Source organism: Microcaecilia unicolor, chromosome 2 (genome assembly GCF_901765095.1).
Source record: "Microcaecilia unicolor chromosome 2, aMicUni1.1, whole genome shotgun sequence".
In the NCBI taxonomy this organism is placed as follows: domain Eukaryota; kingdom Metazoa; phylum Chordata; class Amphibia; order Gymnophiona; family Siphonopidae; genus Microcaecilia; species Microcaecilia unicolor.
The window spans coordinates 131,717,101-131,739,613 of NC_044032.1; the positions used below are offsets into that span (position 1 = coordinate 131,717,101).

The 22,513-nt window shown below is 46.1% G+C and overlaps 1 protein-coding gene across 1 annotated transcript in view; it reads left to right on the forward strand.

The window, feature by feature from the left end:
• The window catches only part of MSH3 (mutS homolog 3), a 484,945-nt gene that overhangs the window by 248,806 nt on the left and 213,626 nt on the right, over window positions 1-22,513 (forward strand). The window contains exon 16 of the mRNA XM_030193332.1: window positions 21,393-21,457. Coding sequence (XP_030049192.1) covers window positions 21,393-21,457 — 65 coding nt within the window. The remainder of the gene's footprint in view (window positions 1-21,392; window positions 21,458-22,513) is intronic.

Genomic DNA, 22,513 nt, shown 5'->3' on the forward strand with positions numbered 1-22,513 from the left:
AAAATAAATCTGTTGGCTGTCCGCTATGTGAATATTCCATCACTGTTTCATTATTGCTACCAAGTGTTACATATTATGGGCATTTGCTTTAAAATTTGATTGTTTTAATTCGTTTATCCATATCTTACACGTCACATGGTATTGCTTGTTAAACCCAAAGGTGAAAACTAAGATTGGTTAAATAATTTGGTATAAACTGTGCTGTGCTGTAGAAGTTGTTTACTTTTGCGATGTATGTATGGATGCCTGTTCTGGTGTAGGCATGTAATAATGTTTGAATAACTGTCTACACGTATGGCTATGATTTCTGAACATGCGGCATCATTAAAGGACAGACTTTTAAATGCCCAGTTGGATATATATATATATATATATATATATATATATATATATATATATATATGCTAATCTCAACTTTATTAAATGTTTCAGACATATCCATCGACTTGCCACTATGATGTTACTGAATTCTATAATTCTGTCTCACTGTATTTCAAATATAAGCCACATTGAACCCGAGTTTGTTTGGGATAATGTGTGATATAAATATTAAATAAAAAAATAAATCCTTTTTCCTCCACCTCTTAAGGCACTGTCTATCCAACTGGATGGTGATGGCACAAGGAAAAAGCAAGTTTGGTCCAGTGAAGACTAACTCAAAATAAGCCTGTTCCTTAGCTGGGCTCTAGTATTGCCATACTGAAAATGCAACCATACCATGCCCTTGGTGGTTATGTTCCACTAATAAGTTAAGGGGCCATTTTACAAAGGCGCAAAAGGGCCTAAGCGTATGCAGCATGCGTCAGATCGGCATTACAACCTGGCTAGCGTGTGCGCCTGGTGGTAATTTCGAGTTGGTGTGTCCTGAAAACATGCAATAGAAGATAATTTTCTGTTTTCTACTGCGGGTGCATTCCTGGCGTTAATTGACAGTTCATACACACTGGACGGTTACTGCATGGGTGACACGAGAGCCCTTACATCTAAGTCAATGGGTGGCGTTAAGGGCTCAGGCTGTAAATAGACATGCGCTGGTTTTCATTGTTCCGCACATCCATTTCTCAGCCCAGAAAAAAAACCTTTTTCCAGACGACATGGAGAAATGGTCCAGCGGGCATCTAATACACGCACTTCTGCATGCCACTTTTTGGCGCACCTTTATAAGGGCTCCTAAATAATTAATTGGCTTTCTTAAAAGGATTATATAACCTATGGATGGATGACTAGGAACAAAACACACATTTGTGCAATATCACAATTCCTTATATACAGCCACAAAAATACCTTTTAGGGTGGATATTATTCACAACTAGTAAAAGAGGCCCGTTTCAGAGCAAATGAAACGGGCACTAGCAAGGTTTTCGTCGCCAACACCCCCCCCCCCCTCCCTCCCTCCCTTCCTCCCTCCCTGGCCAACCCCTTCGTTGTTCTGCCATTGCTCCGCCCCCAATGTCATGACGTTTGACGCGAGGGCGGGGCCCGGAGCGATTCCTTCCCCCCCCCCCCCCCCGCCTCCCTGCCAACCCCTTCGTTGTTCTGCCATTGCTCCACCCTCGAGGGCGGGGCCCGGAGCGATTTTGGTGGCTTCACCACCACGAACCTTCGAACCTTTTTGAAGGAAGTCAGGGCTTGGCTTCACTGACGTCAGTGTCCTCAGAACGTTGAGTTTTATTATAGTAGATGAGCTCCTTTTATTATCAACCAGATAGAAGAGAGAAGAGTTTCGGTTTTGGCACTATATAAAAGTCAGCACAAGAAAAAATATTAAGAAAACCAATGTATTGTATTAGGGACTTATAGCCCATTTAGTTATGTTTAAACAAATGAGAGATCTGCATGAAACAAAATATTTATTTTTTTGCTTTGACTTATAAAACCACTTGTTCCTGAAACATGCTCAAAACAGAATAATTCATTTGTGTATCTAAAATGTAAACTTCTACAAAACAGATGAAGTGAATATGTGATTCCATGTGCCCCAATGAATGGAGAATTTAATTTTACTTTCATTTAATTACAATATATTCTATCTTTATTAACACCGGGCTTCCCAAGGTAGATTACAATAACAGTTATGAGGAAGCCATCAGGAAACAGGATATCATCTCTTAAATTTGGTCATGTATTACTATATTGTATAGAACAGTGTAGAAAATGAGCCAAAATACAGAGTTTAATACTGCTGTTTCTACAATAATTGTTTAAGCAGTTTTAGTGATATTCAATTTTATTTTGTGGTATCTATCTAGATATGGGAAGCTTTCAAATAAATAAAAAAGCTGTCAAGTAAAAATAAACTCCTTTATCCTCCACATTTTAAGACACTGCCTATTCAACTGGAGCAACTTTAGACTTTTTACAGATGGACTATGTATAAGCAGTCTGTTATTTCTAATAATCTTATATTATTGTTTTCAATAGCGTTTGAATGAACTAAAATGACAGCAAACTCCGCCTAGTGCCTTCAGCTCACATAATGGACTAGGTAGGCTCATGCCGTCTTCTCAGTCTAACCTCCTTGGTACCCTCCAACACCTTCTCAAGCAGCAATGACCTTTTGGAGAGGGGAGGAGGAAAAGCTAAATGAATTTGGAAGAGCTGGGGTTGTTTCCCCAACACTCCCACAATTTATTTTCTATTTTGACTATAAAAAACAGAAAAGAAAAGTGCTGCTTTAAGCTTGTGCGAATGCTGGAAGCAGACTAGCCCTTGGTCACACTTCTCATGCCTTCCCTTATGCAGAGTGATGTCAGAATTACTGAACAGGAAAGATCACATCTGCAGATCCAGATATTGTCATAGAGGGGATTTCTGGGTGAGACAGGCTAATACGGGGGAGGGAGGGGAGGGTAGCTGTGAACAGAAAAAGATTATTAATTTACATCCTTTGTGAGAGTGCCTAGGAAATACCTAATGGGATTTCACCAGGTCATACTTTGCCAATTGACTATAAAACAAAATTTTAAATAGTGTGCCTGTCGCTACATGGAACCATCAAAAGATTCTATGAGGGAAAAGTACATGGAGTGAAATAATAAACTATATTATGGTACTGCTTCTGTGTACCGATGAGAGGATTATGTATAGCTGCAGATTTCCTCTGTGTATTGCGAATAGGATTTTATCATTTGCAAACATTACTTCACTTTGCCATTAACTAATTAGATCATTTTTCTAAAAGACAGCTTTTTAAAGCAGAACAACTCAAGCCCAACTACTGTATCTGATATATGGCCACATGTAAATTTTCCTGTTGGTCCATGGATAACTTCCTTTAAAAATCAGCCTGTGTCTCTTTCCCAAATAACATTTTAACTTTAATCTTATTTCATTCAGATTTTTGTCAAAGATAATAACTGCTCGTTGATCTGCAATTCACTATTTTCATCAGCCCTTGATGCATCTGACACTTAGAATCTCTCTCTCTCTCTTTTTTTTTTTTTTATTTTAGTTGTTCCCACAAGAGAAATGAGTTGGTTAATCTCAGTAGCATCAGAGTACATAATAGTGTCGCTGAGCATTTTTAAACCTGACTCATTTTTTGCCTAGTTTCCTATATTGAAAAAGCTGAAATGTTAAATAATGCATTTACTGCACAGAAATTCTCACAGAGAACATTCCTTTAATAGAATACAAATTTCTGTGCCATAGGTTCTTTTTCAGGCCTTTGGAGGGGGGTGTCAGATCCTGAAAGCTAGTCAAGAAACACATTGTTTATCATTTTATATTATTATTTTCATAAGCAGGTAAATGTTCAGATCATGCAGCACTCTACATTAATCTCATATGTAGCAACAGTACAGTATCCAGCTTATTTTCGAAAGAGAAAAACGCCTATAGTGCGACCTAAATCGGGAGATAGACGTTTGTCTCGCAAAGGCGCCCAAATCGGTATAATCGAAAGCCGATTTTGGGCGTTTCCAACTGCACTCCATCGCGGAAACGAATAAAGTGGACGGGGGCGTGTCGGAGGCGTGGTGGAGGCGGAACTGGGGCGTGGTTATCAGCCGAGGAGAGATGGGCGTCTTTAGCTGATAATCGGGAAAAAAAGGCGTTTTTACCGTGATTTTGGGTCACTTTTTTTGGACCCTTTTTTTCACGAACAAGTCCCAAAAAAGTGCCCCAACTGCCCAGATGACCACTGGAGGGAATCGGGGATGACCTCCCCGGACTCCCCCAGTGGTCACTAACCCCCTCCCACCAAAAAAAAACCCACTTTAAAAACTTTTTTCCCAGCCTGTATGCCAGCCTCAAATGCCGTACCCACCTCCATGACAGCAGAATGTGTTCGATCCTGTCACAGCCTTTCCCTGGGTCAGATGTGGCTCTCGGGTGCAGTACAGGGTCACATCAGCATTGCATTGTGGTGGGTGTAGGGTATTGGGCTCCGTGATTTCATTAGCTTGTGTTACAGTCTCACAATGTTGGTAGTTGGTAGGCTCTTCTCCCATGGTGCTTTTCCCCCTGCCTACTAGGTCAGAGTGTGCCCTGTTGTGTTTCCTGTTGTAGTCCATGCGGTAGTGGCCATTTTTGTAAGCCAGTTTTAGTTCCCTTTCCTGTGTTAGCCACGTTAGACAACTTAGTTCTTCCCTTGAATGTTGCTGAATGAGGGCATTGTACAGCATTCTGCCAGTTCTGACCTACTGCTCATCTCAGTACCAGGGAGACTCGTTGCCAGTGGGGCACAACCTCTGATCTGCAGTTAACTGTGAGTAAAGGCGGTTATTCCAATAAAGGACGTTTTCGTAGAGATTAGTCTTCAGGTGTCAACTGGTGTGCCAAGGTTATATAGCAGCAACCAGTCCTAGAGGCCTGCGTGTATGCAGGTCCCTGGAGCACTTTTAGTGGGTACCGCAGTGCACTTCAGCCAGGTGGCCCCAGGCCCATCCCCCCCCCACCTGTAACACTTGTGCTGGTAAATGGGAGGCCTCCAAAACCCACTGTACCCACATGTAGGTGCCCCCTTCACCCCTAAGAGCTATGGTAGTGTTGTACATTTGTAGGTAGTGGGTTTTGGGGGAGGGGGGTTGGGTGTTCAGCACCCTTGGTAAGGGAGCTATGCATGTGGGAGCTTTTTCTGAAGTCCACCGCACTGACGTAGGGTGCCCAGTTGGTGTCCTGGCATATCAGGGGGGCGAGTGTACTACAAATCGTGGCCCCTCCCACGACCAAATGGCTCAGATTAGGACGTTTTTGAGCTGGGCGTTTTTAGTTTCCATTATCGCTAAAAAAAACAAACGCCCAGCTCAAAAACGTCCATTTTTTCGAAAATACGGTTCGGCCCGCCCCTTCACGGACCCGTTCTCAGAGATAAACGCCCTTGGAGATATGCGTTTCCGTTCGATTATGCCCCTCTATGTGTACTACATATTAAAAAAGCACGGAACAATTGAGTTTGGAAATAATGGTTGCAGCTTTATTAACAAAACAAACAAATTGGTATGATTAAGCCAAACTAGGTCCACATTCTGCACTTTTTGCTCTCAATCTCTAGATCTGCCATAAAATCCAGGTAGATGCTACCATTGTCCCCAAATGTCCTCAGTAATTGTTCCTGGTTAGCATCTCCTTGGGTAAATAGCAGTGTTTCCATGTATAGGCAGCATACATGTGTAAATATCAACTTTTAGAAAGCTGCTATACCACGCAGAGATTTCAAGGGGCTTGACGGGCAGGACAAAAATTCATATGTTATTCCACATTTCACAAAGAGAATATACATCTATAGGGAAAAATGTCCCTTTTGGGTTTTATACCAACTTTGAGTCATGCACATTTTTGCGAGATTAAGACATTTATTCTCCTTAGTCATCTGTTGTTTATCTCTGCCTCCAAAATGAAATCTAATTAAGTTGTGGCCTCACTACTTAACTGGCAGCACTTACATATATGTAGGTTTGTAAAGTGGGGCAGCTACACGTGGAAGTTGCAAAGTCACCACTTCCACATGGAAGCTGCTGGATTCATGAAAGCCATTTGATCCACATATATATTTCTAAAATGGCTGATCCTGCTGTATGTGCCTCTGCAGATGTTTTAGAAAAGATTGTTGATTTTTCTCTTCCTGAAGTTACGAGAAATTCTAAACATTACATTAAAAAGGCATTATTTCAAACCTGTACATGCACAGTGGCTTGTAGGCCCCCTGTACGTTTGATTTGATGTAATGGCTAATATTCCTCTTATAGCAAAAAAAAAAAGCAAAACAAAAAACCATCAAGGCAGATTGCAATAATAAAATATACAATAAATCAAAAATGAATAAATTAGTGTAGAATTAACACATTAACAATAAAATAATATAGAAGAATAAATATTATACATTAAACTACGTAGCAGAAATAGAAAAATAAGTATCCCATCTCTATAATATTCAATAAAACTCAGTCTTCAGTTTCATCCTAAAGATCTCCGTAGAATTGCCATCATTTTATTCCTAAATTGCAGGTGTTTTGACTCCTCCCTACAAGAAAAATGTCTTGGAAAAGCTAAATGTGGTAAAACAATTGTGTCACAGCTGGAAGGACCTCCCTGTAAAGTTTTTGGGTTGTGTTGCAGTAGTCAAAATGGTCCTCCTGCCTAAAATATTGTACCCTTTGCAGATGCTTCCACTCTGGGTACGCGGGTCAGAGGACCAACTATTCCGAAGCATTGTTAGTACTTTTATTTGGCATGCCAAGAGGCCTAGGATATCTTTTACTAAGTTGACTTTTGGCAGGGCTCGGGGGGGGGGGGGGGGGGGGGGGGGTGCCTGACTTGAGGATGTATAATGTTTCGGCACTTCTTTGTTGGGTGCATGAGATCCAATCAGGAATCCACTTCTTTGCCCCAGCTGACTTTTGGGATAGCTGGAGTGCCCCTTATAACCCTTTTGCAGTGATAGGTCGTCAGCCACAGGGTTTGGCAGTTTTACAAGGAAACCCTTATCTGGGTGCTCTGAGGCGAGCGTGGGAATGGTGGCGGGCTCGCATTGGAACAGAGGGAGGATCTAGCCCTTTTTTAACATTGGTGGGTAACCCCAACTTCCTGCGGGCTGTGGTTCCCCGGTATTCCAGAGATGGGCTGAGAGTGGGTGTCGATACTTGGGGCATCTGAGGCATCTGGGGGGGCAAAGACTTTCTATCCTTTGATCAAATCCGGCGTGCATGGAATGTCCCAAACTCTCACTTTTTTGCGTACCTCCAGGTGTGAGACTAAGTTCTGACCCTTGAGCTTCGTTGCGGGAAGCCCATGACTTTCCAGCAAGCGAACATGTTTTTTCTAAACCTGCCACTCAAGTTAAATAGGCTTTCCCAGTGTTACCAGTTTATTCGGGACTCCAGTAAGGCCCATTACTTGAAGGAATTAGCTGGGGAATGGAGCCAGGATGTTGTGGAATGTGTTTCAGAGGCACAGCTGGGGGCTACATTTGAAAACGTTAGCACAGTAACACCTAATGCGGCATTGCAGGACCAGGGGCGTAGCCACGGGCGGGCCTGGATGGGCCCAGGCCCAGCCACTTTTCCTCCAGGCCCGCCCAACCAACATCCGCCCCGCCCCAGGTGTCAGCAGGTGGGGGGGGGGGTGCTCCGCTGGCGCCACAGTCCCCACCTGCCTACCAGCTCCGTCGACGGACGGAGAGATGACCCTCTTCTGCCACCCGGCACCCAGCCTTAAAAAAGAAAACCAAAGAAGCGCCTTGCGTCAGCTCTGCGCTGCTAAGGCAAGCAAATCGTGCCTCGTTGCGTCGGACCTTCAATCACTTTGTCCCGCCCTCTGATGTAACTTCCTATTTCCGCGAGGGCGGGACACAGTGATTGAAAGGCCGACACGACAAGGCAATTTGCTTGCCTTAGCAGAGCAGACACGAGGTGCTTCTTCGGTTTTCTTTTTTAAGGCTGGGTGCCGGGTGGCAGAAGAGGGTCATCTCTCCGTCCGTCAACGGAGCTGGTAGGCAGGTGGGGACTGGGTCGGGGAGGGGGCTCAGATGGGAGAAGGGGGTGGGGTGGGGAGAGGAGGGGCTCAGATGGTTGAAGGGTACGGGAGCTGGGTCTGGGAGGGGAGGGAAGGGGACTGGGTCTGGGTGGGGTGGGGCTCAGATGGGAGAAGGGGATGAGGTCTGGGTCTGGGTGGGGAGGGGCTCAGATTGGAGAAGGGGATGGGGTCTGGGTGGGAAGGGGAGTGGAGGGGCTCAGATGGGAGAAGGGGGCAGGTTGGAGAATGGGGCCATGCCTAGGGCAGGTGGGAGAATGGGTCTGGGGCTGAAAAGGGGGGCCCTAATGCAAGGCATGTGGATGAAGAGAACTGGGGGGCTGAAAAGGGAGGGTAGGTGGGATAAGGGGGCTAGTACTGGAACTGGGGGCTGAAAAGGGGCAGGGGGCTGAAACTGTGTGGACTGGGGGCTGAAAAGGGGACAGGGAGAAGTGGCTGGGGCTGAAGCTCAGGACTGGTGGGATAGAGGGGTTGAAACTGGGGGCTGAAAGGAGAGGCAGGTGGAGATGTGTGCTGGGGCTGGAACTAGGGGCAGGTGGGATAATGTGGCTGGAACTGGGGGCCAAAAAGAAGGGGCAGCGAGAGGGAGGGCAGACCCTGGATGGATGGGAGAGGGAGGGCAAATGGTGGATTGAAGGGGCAGAAAGAAAGGGCAGACAGTGGATGGAAGGGACAGCAGAGAGGGTAGACACTGGATGGCAGAGAGAGAGCGAAGACAGATGCTGGATGGAAGGAAGACGGTGAAAAGAAGATGAAAGCAGAAACCAGAGACAACAAACTGTAAATAAAATATCTATTTTTATTTTTTTGCTTTAGGATAAATAGTATTGTAGATATGTTAATAAATGTTTATAAATAGAACATGTAAATAAGGTAATCTTTTATTGGACTAATTTTAATACATTTTGACTAATTTTCGGAGAACAAAACCCCCTTCCTCAGGTCAGGATAGGATACTGTAACAGCACTATACTGTATTGATCTGAGGACAGATGTTTTGACCTCTGAAAGCTAAATGTATTAGTCCAATAAAATGTTATTATTTTATTTTCTATATTTGTTTTATTTCTGTTTATTAATTTGTAAAGTGGTGATTGGTATTTGTTAGTTTTTTTCAAATTTACATCTGCTGTCTTTATATTTTGCACAGTACTAGGGGACATTTTCGGTTTCTGTGGTGTTGCATTTTATGCAGAGTCTGGCATCTTGGGGGTTCAGTTTAATTTTTGTCTAAATAGAAAGTTTATGATTACTTATTCTATAGTGGATTAGGGTGTATCTGTGTTTGTGAAAAAGACATGGCTTTCAGTTGGCATTGACTGTGCAGGATCGACGATCTGTACTATTCTGTCTGGTTTCGTTTTACAACAGGTGAATTGATGTTCTAGTGCTCACTGTAGTGTTTAAGATGCTTTCCTTTTCCTTGTGTGACTTGTAGAAATTACTGCTTATGGTATGCTAGAATTGCTCTATAGGTCCTTAGTGTTTTGTATTCTCGGTATGCCTAGTACTGGATTTTGGAGGGGGGGGGGGGGTGTTAAAAAATTACCAGCCCTGGGTGTCAACTACCCTAGGTACACCACTGCTTTGATCGCTGTTGCTGCCTTTTCTCCCGCGGCTAATGCCAAACTATGGGGGAGGGGGAAGGGCAGGGTTGATGCCGGGTTACAGTTCCAGGCTGGAGATATTGGGACAGTCCTGCATTTCTGACCACCCCATTGTTATGGGACTTGCAGCACTAATTTCCATGGGCAGAATCAAGCACTGCAAATCCCACACTGATTTGGGTTATAAAGTCTAAATCAGGACTGCACAAAAGCCTGGAACTGGGTAATTTGCCATCTCTGTGATTTCAAATTTTTTGTGTTTTATTTTGCAGTTGGTAAGGGGTGGACTGTGTCCTGCATGTGACCGATGTAAAAGATTCTGTGTGCATGTGGTTCGTGTGGGGATCTATATGAGTCTGACTTCTCTGGCTTTTTAAATGGGAATGTCAGTTTCAGAATTTACCTGTTTTATGAATACAGCTTAATCAGGCATTTGCATTTGTTACAAAGCAAAGTTTGAAGGATATGTGCCATTGACATGTTTGCCTTATAGCAGTCATATTTGGTCAAGTTTAAGATATGGGATAAAATCACTATATTTAAAAATGTTGGTGTTCCATGAACCAGGTATGTGGTTTGTGTTAATGCAGGACAGCTGTTGCACAGACTGTTTACTTAGAAATCCATCATCAAGTGCACTCTAAGGCATTATTAAGGAGTATCCCAAGAAACACTGCTCACACCTAGTGCCCACCCATATTAGTTCTGGGCCCACCCAAAATGTCAGGTCTGGCTACGCCACTGTGCAGGACATTCAGTTTAGGGTCCTACACAGAGTACATATCATCAAGCAGAGAGGGAAGGCTATGGGGCTGTGGGAGAGTGATTTGTGTGTTAAATGCAAAGCGAGTGCTGGTACCTTCTTACATTCCTTTATGGAGTGTCCGGTGCAGTCCTTATTTTGGACCAGAGCACTGGGAGTTATTGAATACACTTTGTGTTGCACATTTGATTGGTCTTACTCAGTAGTGTTGATGGGTAGTGCGGCTCAATTATTACCGAAAGGTCTTGGAGCAAATTTGTGTTATTAGCGACCCTCCTTATCAAAAAATGCATCCTACAGTCCTGGGTTGATCTGGACCCTCCATCAATCATTGCCTGGCATGGTTTTATGCTGGAAATGTCAAGCTGGCTGCTTACTTCTCTTAAGTTTTCTGTCTCGATGGGGCACCGTCAGTACCGTGATATATGGAACAGATATGTTTCTTTATATGTGTCAGAGACTTCTGTTGCTGATATTACTCTTTGTGTCCTTGCGGAAGGTGGGGGAGGAGGGTAAGGGAGGTGGGGGTTCAAATTAATAAACTATGAATCAGAGGGGGGAGCTGACTCTAATTTTGGCAACTAGGATGACCGGAATGTGATTATTGAGTTTGAATTTTGCTTATGTGTATTCTGCTATGATTTGTAGTGTGTTCTGTTGTAGTGCTCTTGCTGCACTCTGTTGTATGTATTTCTCTGATTCAATAAAGATATTTTGAAAAAAAAAGAAGATAAAAGTATGACTTTTACCACATGAGAAATTTCCATGGACAAATAAAATCAAGCTCTTAATGATTTACAATCACAGAAGGGCACCCAGCTTTTTCAGGAGCTAGACTCAACTCTACCATTTGTCTTGATGTCCTCATTGCTTTTGCTTTATTTGGATTTATCTTTAAATGCTTAAGCCACAGCCACTCTGTAACTACAGATAACCAAGCATTCATCCTCACACCTGCAGCAGACCAGTCAATTGACATGTGAAATAACAATTGTATATCATCTGCAAAATAAGAAATTCTACATCAAACTTAACTTCTGCTTGAAGCTTAAATTTTGGCCCTTAGAAAATAATTTTCAAAAGTATATTTTCAACTGTCTTTTTATAGGAAATTAAGATTATATTACAAGCAAAGAAGCTTGATTCATCAAATAGGTTAACATTCTCTGGAAAAAAAATTTACTAAAAGGAAAAACATAAAAATACAAGTAAAATAAAGAAAAGCTGATATACAGGTTTATTACAGCAAGCGCATCTTCCTGACGTACGCTCAAGACTCTGTGGCCGGCAATTCACCTAGTTGAATACAAAACTTATTAAAGAACATTTTTTAGTTGTCCTGGGTCAAATAAAAGATAATGCTCATTTTGCAGCTTTATTAAGCACTTAGAGGGAACCCATAGGAGAAATCTCCATTTGCTTGTAGCACTGTAGTGCAGAGAGCAAAGGTTTATGCCATTCCTAGGTTTCTCTGCATACATCAAATTTTTATCTACTGTATAATTATGGTACAGCCAGAGACCCCCCCCCCACTGGAATGGTGGCGGGCCCAGTCATAGAGCTCAGGCCATTACAGACCTTGGCTGAGTCAGAAATCTGATGGCTGACATAACTGGGAGCTTACTGGAAAAGTATGGCCTAGTTTGTAGCCCGGATTGAGGCCTAAATAAGCTAAATTAGGAAAAGTTAGGTCAATAGATATGGAAACAAAATGGAGGATTTCAGCACAAAATGGAAGCCGTATCTGTTGCAAAGTGGAATTTTCTCTAATGTAAGTTAGAAAAACAAGTTGAGAAATGAGACTTTCCTGTGAGCAGGATTGTGGTCAGCCATGGTGTGAGAAAGGAAAGGTGTAGCTGGATGCAGGGTCTTGCTTAAGATTTGTGGTCAAGCGAGCTAAAGACAAAACCATGTTAGCAAGATAGTAGCTACTCATTAGCATGAGCCAATCAGTGACAACCATGACATTAGCATAGATCCAATCAGGTATATCTACTGTCATATTCTCCGAGGACAAGCAGGCTGCTTGTTCTCACTGATGGGTGACGTCCACGGCAGCCCCTCCAATCGGAAACTTCACTAGCAAAGGCCTTTGCTAGTCCTCGCGCGCTCCTGCGCACCGCGCATGCGCAGCCGTCTTCCCGCCCGAACCGGCTCGTATTCGTCAGTCTTCTTTTGTCCGCGCTCGGTACGGTCGTGTTTCGCCGTGTCGGGCCCCGCAAAGTCGACCTCGCGCGTTCGTCGTGTGTTTTTCGAAAAAGAAAAAGAGAAATTCTAATCCTTTCTCTGTGGGAAAAGACTCTTGGTCTTTTCTCCCCCCCCCCCCCCCCCCCCCCCCCCCCGCTATTTTCAGCTTTCGCCCCGGTAAGTTTTCTTTCGTCGTCGGGGTAGGCCGCTTTTAGGCCTCGGGTCGAAGTTTTCTTCCCCTTGTTTTTTCGGTGCCTTTTCCGCCATTTCGACTTTTGATCTCGCCGGCGTGATTTTTCCGCCCATGACATCGAAGTCTACCAGTGGCTTCAAAAAGTGCACCCAGTGCGCCCGGGTCATCTCGCTCACTGACAGGCACGCGTCGTGTCTTCAGTGCTTAGGGGCTGGGCACCGCCCGCAGGCCTGTAGTCTGTGTTCCCTTTTGCAAAAGCGGACTCAGGTAGCGAGATTGGCCCAGTGGAACGTTTTGTTCTCGGGCTCTTCGTCGGCATCGGCACCGGGGGTATCGAGTGCATCGACGTCTTCAGCGTCCAGAGCTTCATCCTCGGCCGCCAGTGCATCGAGTGCATCGAGGCATCGGCCCTCTGCATCGGCGCTGAGACATCGGACAGCTGCATCGACGTCGGTGGTACCGGGACCTCGTCTGCTGATGTCGTCGGACGGTGGTGCTTCGTCTGGAGTGCAGGTGAGGGCTGTCCATTCCCCTGCTGGTGGCGGTGAGCCTTCGGGTGGGTCTCCCCCTACCCTGAGGGCTCCTGCGGTACAGCCCCCCCGAGACCGACCTCCTTCGGCCTCGGCCCCGAGGAAGCGACGACTGGATTCTACGTCCTCCTCGACGGTGCCGGGAAGCTCCGGTGACGTGCTTCGTTCCAAGAAATCGAAGAAGCATCGTCATCGGTCTCCTTCCCGGGTCGGCACCGAGAGCTCTGGGTCGCCGAGGGAGTCGGCACCCACCAGGCATCGGCACCGAGAGGACCGCTCACCCTCTGTTCAGGAGGTGTCGATGCGCTCCACTCTGGACAGCCCGGAACAGCCTCCACGCCCGGAACAGGTTCTGACGTCGACGCCTGCATCGACCTCCATGCCTTTCTCTGCAGCCGCTCTGAACGAGAGCCTACGGGCCGTTCTCCCAGAGATTCTGGGAGAGCTGTTGCGCCCTACCCCTCCGGTACCGGCAGTGCTTGCGCCACCGGTACCGTCGAGCGTGGCGCTGGCTGGCCCATCGCCCGAGGTGAGGTCTCCGGCATCGGTGCCGCGTGCGGTACCGGCTGCCGTCGCCTCCCAGGAAGGCTCCCCGACTACGTCGGCGGAGGGAGCTTCGCCGATGCGGGCGAGGGAGTCTACCTCTCGACGCCCCCATCGTGGACGTGGCTCCACAGAGTCGAGTCGGGCACGGTTGCAGACACAGGTCCGTGAACTTGTGTCTGACACCGAGGGTGAGGCCTCGTGGGAAGAGGAAGAAGATCCCAGATATTTCTCTGACGAGGAGTCTGAGGGTCTTCCTTCCGATCCCACTCCCTCTCCTGAGAGACAAATTTCTCCTCCCGAGAGTCTGTCTTTTGCTTCCTTTGTCCGGGAGATGTCTACGGCCATCCCCTTCCCGGTGGTTGTGGAGGACGAGCCCAGGGCTGAAATGTTTGAGCTCCTGGACTATCCTTCTCCACCTAAGGAAGCGTCCACTGTACCCATGCACCATGTCCTAAAAAAGACATTGCTGGCGAACTGGACCAAGCCTTTAACTAATCCCCACATCCCCAAGAAGATCGAGTCCCAGTACCGGATCCATGGGGACCCAGATCTGATGCGCACTCAGTTGCCTCATGATTCTGGAGTTGTGGATCTGGCCCTAAAGAAGGCTAAGAGTTCTAGGGAGCATGCTTCGGCACCCCCGGGCAAGGACTCTAGAACCTTAGACTCCTTTAGGAGGAAGGCCTACCATTCTTCTATGCTCGTGGCCAAAATTCAGTCCTACCAGCTCTACACGAGCATACACATGCGGAACAATGTGCGACAGTTGGCGGGCTTGGTTGATGCGCTCCCCCCTGAGCAAGCCAAGCCTTTTCAGGAGGTGGTCAGGCAGCTGAAGGCGTGCAGAAAATTCCTGGCCAGAGGGGTGTATGACACCTTTGATGTTGCGTCCAGGGCCGCTGCTCAAGGTGTGGTGATGCGCAGGCTCTCATGGCTGCGTGCCTCCGACCTGGAGAATAGAATCCAGCAGCAGATTGCGGACTCGCCTTGCCGTGCGGATAACATTTTTGGAGAGAAAGTCGAACAGGTGGTAGAGCAGCTCCACCAGCGGGACACCGCATTCGACAAGTTCTCCCGCCGGCAGCCTTCAGCCTCTACCTCTACAGGTAGAAGATTTTTCGGGGGAAGGAAGACTGTTCCCTACTCTTCTGGCAAGCGTAGGTACAATCCTCCTTCTCGACAGCCTGCGGCCCAGGCTAAGCCCCAGCGCGCTCGCTCTCGTCAGCAGCGTGCGCCTCAGCAAGGCCCCTCGGCTCCCCAGCAAAAGCAAGGGACGAGCTTTTGACTGGCTCCAGCAGAGCATAGCCGCCATCCAAGTGTCAGTGCCGGGCGACCTGCCAGTCGGAGGGAGGTTGAAAGCTTTTCACCAAAGGTGGCCTCTCATAACCTCCGATCAGTGGGTTCTCCAAATAGTCCGGCAAGGATACACCCTCAATTTGGCCTCAAAACCTCCAAATTGTCCACCGGGAGCTCAGTCTTACAGCTTCCAGCACAAGCAGGTACTTGCAGAGGAACTCTCCGCCCTTCTCAGCGCCAATGCGGTCGAGCCCGTGCCATCCGGGCAGGAAGGGCTGGGATTCTATTCCAGGTACTTCCTTGTGGAAAAGAAAACAGGGGGGATGCGTCCCATCCTAGACCTAAGGGCCCTGAACAAATATCTGGTCAAAGAAAAGTTCAGGATGCTTTCCCTGGGCACCCTCCTTCCCATGATTCAGGAAAACGATTGGCTATGCTCTCTGGACTTGAAGGATGCCTACACACACATCCCGATACTGCCAGCTCACAGACAGTATCTGCGATTTCAGCTGGGCACACGTCACTTCCAGTACTGTGTGCTACCCTTTGGGCTCGCCTCTGCGCCCAGGGTGTTCACAAAGTGCTTGGCTGTAGTAGCAGCGGCACTTCGCAGGCTGGGGGTGCACGTGTTCCCATATCTCGACGATTGGCTGGTGAAGAACACATCCGAGGCAGGAGCCCTGCAGTCCATGCAGATGACTATTCGCCTCCTGGAGCTACTGGGGTTTGTGATAAATTATTCAAAGTCCCATCTTCTCCCAGTGCAGAGACTCGAATTCATAGGAGCTCTGCTGGATTCTCTGACGGCTCGAGCCTATCTCCCAGAGACGAGAGCCAACAACTTGTTGTCCCTCGTCTCGCGGGTGCGAGCGTCCCAGCAGATCACAGCTCAGCAGATGTTGAGATTGCTAGGCCACATGGCCTCCACAGTCCATGTGACTCCCATGGCCCGCCTTCACATGAGATCTGCTCAATGGACCCTAGCTTCCCAGTGGTTCCAGGCTGCTGGGGATCTAGAAGACGTAATCCACCTGTCCACGAGTTTTCTCGAATCCCTGTATTGGTGGACGATTTGGTCCAATCTGACTCTGGGACGTCCTTTCCAAATTCCTCAGCCACAAAAAGTGCTGACCACGGATGCGTCTCTCCTGGGCTGGGGAGCTCATGTCGATGGGCTTCACACCCAAGGAAGCTGGTCCCTCCAGGAACGCGATCTGCAGATCAATCTTCTGGAGTTGCGAGCGATCTGGAACGCTCTGAAGGCTTTCAGAGATCGGCTGTCCCACCAAATTATCCAAATTCAGACAGACAACCAGGTTGCCATGTACTACGTCAACAAGCAGGGGGGCACCGGATCTCGCCCCCTGTGTCAGGAAGCCGTCAGCATGTGGCTCTGGGCTCGCCGTCACGGCATGGTGCTCCAAGCCACATATCTGGCAGGCGTAAACAACAGTCTGGCCGACAGGTTGAGCAGGATTATGCAACCTCACGAGTGGTCGCTCAATTCCCGTGTAGTGCGACAGATCTTCCAGGTGTGGGGCACCCCCTTGGTAGATCTCTTCGCATCTCGAGCCAACCACAAAGTCCCTCAGTTCTGTTCCAGGCTTCAGGCCCACGGCAGATTGGCATCGGATGCCTTCCTCCTGGACTGGGGGGAGGGTCTGCTGTATGCTTATCTTCCCATACCTCTGGTGGGGAAGACTTTGTTGAAACTCAAGCAAGATCGAGGCACCATGATTCTGATTGCTCCTTTTTGGCCGCGTCAGATCTGGTTCCCTCTTCTTCTGGAGTTGTCCTCCAAAGAACCGTGGAGATTGGAGTGTTTTCCGACCCTCATCACACAGGACGAAGGGGCGCTTCTGCATCCCAACCTCCGGTCCCTGGCTCTCACGGCCTGGATGTTGAGAGCGTAGACTTTGCCTCTTTGGGTCTGTCAGAGGGTGTCTCCCGCATCTTGCTTGCTTCCAGGAAAGATTCCACTAAGAGGAGTTACTTCTTTCTATGGAGGAGGTTTGCCGTCTGGTGTGACAGCAAGGCCCTAGATCCTCGCTCTTGTCCTACACAGACCCTGCTTGAATACCTTCTGCACTTGTCTGAGTCTGGTCTTAAGACCAACTCTGTAAGGGTTCACCTTAGTGCAATCAGTGCATACCATTACCGTGTGGAAGGTAAGCCGATCTCAGGACAGCCTTTAGTTGTTCGCTTCATGAGAGGTTTGCTTTTGTCAAAGCCCCCTGTCAAGCCTCCTACAGTGTCATGGGATCTCAATGTCGTTCTCACCCAGCTGATGAAACCTCCTTTTGAGCCACTGAACTCCTGCCATCTGAAGTACTTGACCTGGAAGGTCATTTTCTTGGTGGCAGTTACTTCAGCTCGTAGAGTCAGTGAGCTTCAGGCCCTGGTAGCCCAGGCCCCTTACACCAAATTTCATCATAACAGAGTAGTCCTCCGCACTCACCCTAAGTTCTTGCCAAAGGTTGTGTCGGAGTTCCATCTGAACCAGTCAATTGTCTTGCCAACATTTTTTCCCCGTCCTCATTCCTGCCCTGCTGAACGTCAGCTGCACACATTGGACTGCAAGAGAGCATTGGCCTTCTATCTGGAGCGGACACAGCCCAACAGACAGTCCGCCCAATTGTTTGTTTCTTTTGATCCCAATAGGAGGGGAGTGGCTGTGGGGAAACGCACCATATCCAATTGGCTAGCAGATTGCATTTCCTTCACTTACGCCCAGGCGGGGCTGGCTCTTGAGGGTCATGTCACGGCTCGTAATGTTAGAGCCATGGCTGCGTCAGTAGCCCACTTGAAGTCAGCCTCCATTGAAGAAATTTGCAAAGCTGCGACGTGGTCATCTGTCCACACATTCACATCTCATTACTGCCTGCAGCAGGATACCCGACGCGACAGTCGGTTCGGGCAGTCATTTCTTCAGAACCTGTTTGGGCTTTAGGATCCAACTCCACCCCCCGAGGGCCCTGTTTGTTCTGTTCCAGGCTGCACTCTCAGTTAGTTGGTAAATTTTTTAGGTCAATCTCAGTTATGTCCTCGCCGTTGCGAGGCCCAATTGACCATGGTTGTTGTTTTGAGTGAGCCTGGGGGCTAGGGATACCCCATCAGTGAGAACAAGCAGCCTGCTTGTCCTCGGAGAAAGCGAATGCTACATACCTGTAGAAGGTATTCTCCGAGGACAGCAGGCTGATTGTTCTCACAAACCCGCCCACCTCCCCTTTGGAGTTGTGTCTTCCCTTGCTTTGTTTTGCTACATATGGGACTGACGAACACGAGCCGGTTTGGGCGGGAAGACGGCCGCGCATGCGCGGTGCGCAGGAGCGCGCGAGGACTAGCAAAGGCCTTTGCTAGTGAAGTTTCCGATTGGAGGGGCTGCCGTGGACGTCACCCATCAGTGAGAACAATCAGCCTGCTGTCCTCGGAGAATACCTTCTACAGGTATGTAGCATTCGCTTTATCCATATCCTGAGGGCACCTATAAAAATCAGGGTATTTCCTGGTTAAAGTTAGAGAGAAAAGGGTTGCCACTCTCTCTCTCCAAGGGAAACCAATGTGTCCAGCAGAATTGACAAATTACCTAATTGCTTTCCCTTGTAAAACCTCTAATTGGTAAGAGAAATTATAAAAGATTAGGAACTAATTAACACCTGTTTGCAGCTGGATTATTATATTCCTATAATTAATTGATTGTACTTGCCTGTTGTCAATCACTGATTTGACTTGTATCTTGGCAAATAAACTCCTCATTCCAAATGATGATTTGTGGACTTCACTTTATGATCAGAGGCTGTAAGTATAAATGCTCTTGCTGTATCAGGCTGTCTTTCACTGCATTGTATAACCTGTGACATAAATCCAGTTTGTCATAAGGCTGGTATCTTTTCCTTAGACCTAACATCTCTCTTAGTGGCAATTCCTTTTAGAACTTCACAACTCCTTGATTACCCCAGTACTAGTGCTATTTAGAGATGGAGTCAGATTTAAGGTCTCTCCAAACTTCTTGGGGGTCTCTGTACCCCAAAATTTACAACACTACTTAGAAAAGAAAGGGCACAAAGAGGGTAGCACGTGTGTCTACTACTTATAAAGAAGATTCTAATACTTCAGTCGCATTTAAGCTGTCTGGAGATGTTAATTCCTCTTCAGCATTAGATGTTGCCCCAGCTGTATGTGTTACTTGTCGCTTCTTAAAAGGCAGATATTATATTCTATTAATGGGAGGTAACGTTTCACTAGACATTTTCAACGCCTCTAGCATGAACTTCTTAAATAGTTCTCTAGCGGATAACATCCAAGTCTTGGGAAAGTTCAAAAATTGAAGATTACACACTTGTCCGATTTTTCTATCTGCTCAAGTTTATGCTGCATACCACCGAGATCCTGAATAAGTTTCACCTGACTTTTCTGAGTCTGTCTAACTCTCTGCTCCATTCTAGAACACCTGCCATGCACATTCTCCTTAAACTGCTCCATAGCAGAAACACAGACTGTTAAATTCTCAACTTCATCCTCTACTTGTTCCGATCTGCTACTCACTGTTATGTGCAATATAGTTATTGCTTCCCAAATAGTTACCAAAGTGACTTCTTTCTCATCACAGGTTGCACTCCAGTACTCAATGTTATACGCCAGGCACAGCATTCTCCTAGAAAGTTCCCATGGACACAGTTACATTTGGTTTCTTCTCCAGCTGTTCCCATTGGCCCTAGATGGATCAGCCACAGCGCCAGGCTTCACATCCTCAGTTAGGGGAGGAGTCTGATTCCACACTGCTCCCATGTGAACAAGGGAGCTGGCCGCAAGAGGCAATGGTGCTATACCAGCAGGTGGACTGAGTGTCGTACTTCCTCTAGGCATCCCAGCTCTCCTTATGCCTGAAGACCAACAAGGAAACCTCCAGAGTTCACCTGTATTGTCATTCCATATCACAGAAGCGAGGGTTGTCCAGTGGGAGGGGTGTTCAGTAAAGCATTTACTTTCCCCCTCCTTTTAGGCATCTTAGAAAATTTTTACAAGGCAAAATTAGCAGCAATTCTCTAGAGTGCTCTGCCTAACAACCTGCAGTGTCAGCCATATTGGACCTACCTTCAGAAGCATTTCTGCTTTTTGAAACTGCCTGCCTAATGTGCACATAAAGCTATATGTGTACAGCCTGTATTCACATAGCTTTACTTGGACTAGAGGATTTTCTGAAGCAAGGGAGGAGTTCACATTTATGTGTATACTTTCAATAGAGCACAAAGAGAGGGAAACCAAAGCACAGAACGCGAAACAACAAAAAAAAAAATCACCAAGGGCCTTCAGGACAGAGGATAGCAAACAGATCTTTATTTTCAGACCTCACACGGGCCGTGTTTCAGCATCTGTGCCTGCTTCAGGGCAGAGAACGGCGACGAAAATGATAAAGGGGACTTTGATCCTGAGGAACTGAGTTTAATTCCCACTTCAGCTCCTTGTGACTGTGGGCAAGTCACTTAACCCTCCATTGCCCCTGGTACAAAATAAGTACCTGAATATATGTAAACCGCTTTGAATGTAGTTGCAAAAACCTCAGAAAGGCGGTATATCAAGTCCCATTTCCCTTTATGCATGCTCTGAGTTACTAAATTACCCACTTACCCTTGGATTCTATATAGCACGAATCACATGTAAATCTAGGCGTATTCTAGAACTATGTGCATAGATTAATTGTTTTAACAAGCCAATCAGCATTGTTAAACAGCTCTTAACAAGCAATAACGTGCACTAATTGGCAAAAATTAGAATTTTTTTGCATACATTGCTAAGCGTATTTTGTAAAGTACTGTGCCTAAATTCTAATGCACGCAGGCAAAAAGGGACGTGTTTAGGGGCATGGAAATGGGCATTTTGTGGGCATTCCAAAATCTATGCATTTTATAAAATATGGGCCAGTGCACATAAACCTACTTGCAGAGATTTATACCAGCTTTTTCTTGGCATAAATGGATGCGCTTAGATTTAGTCACATGAACTACGCCTAAGCGTATACTAAATACTGTATGTAGATTTACATGTGGTATTTAGAATACACTGAGACGTGATTGCTTAACACCCATTAATTTTAAGCACCATATATAGAATCGGGACCTTAAGGGGTAATTAACAGCACATGGTAATAACATTGTGACCCTGTGGAAGACACAATGCACTAGTAATAAATAACTCCCTTCATGAACTCTAGGAGTAAAATCTGATGCAGTCTATGTATTTGAAGAATTATTTTTTTTTATAGCTGTTGCCTTACACTTTTTTCCTTAATTTTGTTCTAGTTTTTGATTGAACTCAAGAATTCATTGATCTCCTCTGTGCCAGCAGATTGGGTGAAGGTTAGTAGGTACGTTAAATAATCAAGATTAAAGGGACGCTTAACAAATGTAAATATTAACATAGTATATCTTGCATTTTATTTTCAGTGATGAAAGGTTTCTGTGAAAATCTTATTGGTGGACTGGGTTGGTTTGTCTTCTACAATTTGTACACACGGTGGTGGTGATGGTGGTGGTGGGTTAATACTGTAAAACTTCTATATTTAAAGTCAGTTTGGATTTTCTCAATGAATATGCACAAGATCAATTTGCATACAATAGAGGCAATGCAAGCAAATAGATCTTGTGCATATTCATTGGGGAAATCCTGAAAACCCAACTGGATTGTGGCCCTCGAGGACCGAGGTTGGACAACCCTGCTTTAAAGCATGAAGGAGGGCATCAAAGCAAAACAAATTACTTTCACATTTCAAAAAAGTTATAGAGGGGTGTGTAATCTGCATGGTGGCAGTTACAACCCTAAACAAAGTCGTAGAGGAGGTAACCTGCTCATTTTGCAAGGAGCAGCAGGTATGATTCTAGCCACCTTACTGGGCAGACGAGATGAGCCATGCTGGTCTTTATCTGCTGCCTGTTGTTATATTACTATGAAAATGTCCTTTCTTTCTCCTATATGCTTGCCTTGTTTAATAATTACAGACCTGCCTTATATTCTTCAGGAGGTTATTGCTGCTATGAGCAAAATAAATTGTGAACATTGCAGTGCTTCTTACTGTAGATAATAAATGTGCACAGCTGCAGCAGGTCTGTGACAATCAGAATTGGAGAGGCACTTGCTTTATCTTCATATACAAATCAAAAGAAACAGGAGAGAAAAACTTCTGCAGTAACGTGAAAAAAAGCAAAGGTGATCCAAGGATGAAGAAACAAGCTGTAGTTCATCAAAACAAATTTTATTGAAGAGGGACCCAATAAAATTTGATTTGACAAACTCCAGCTTGATCCCTCATCCTTGGATCACCTTTGTTTTCTACATATACAACTGTGTTGAAGAATAGGTTGTGGGAATAGGTCATCCTGACCTAACATGAAGTTATGACAGTGACATAGAAACTAGTTTTCTA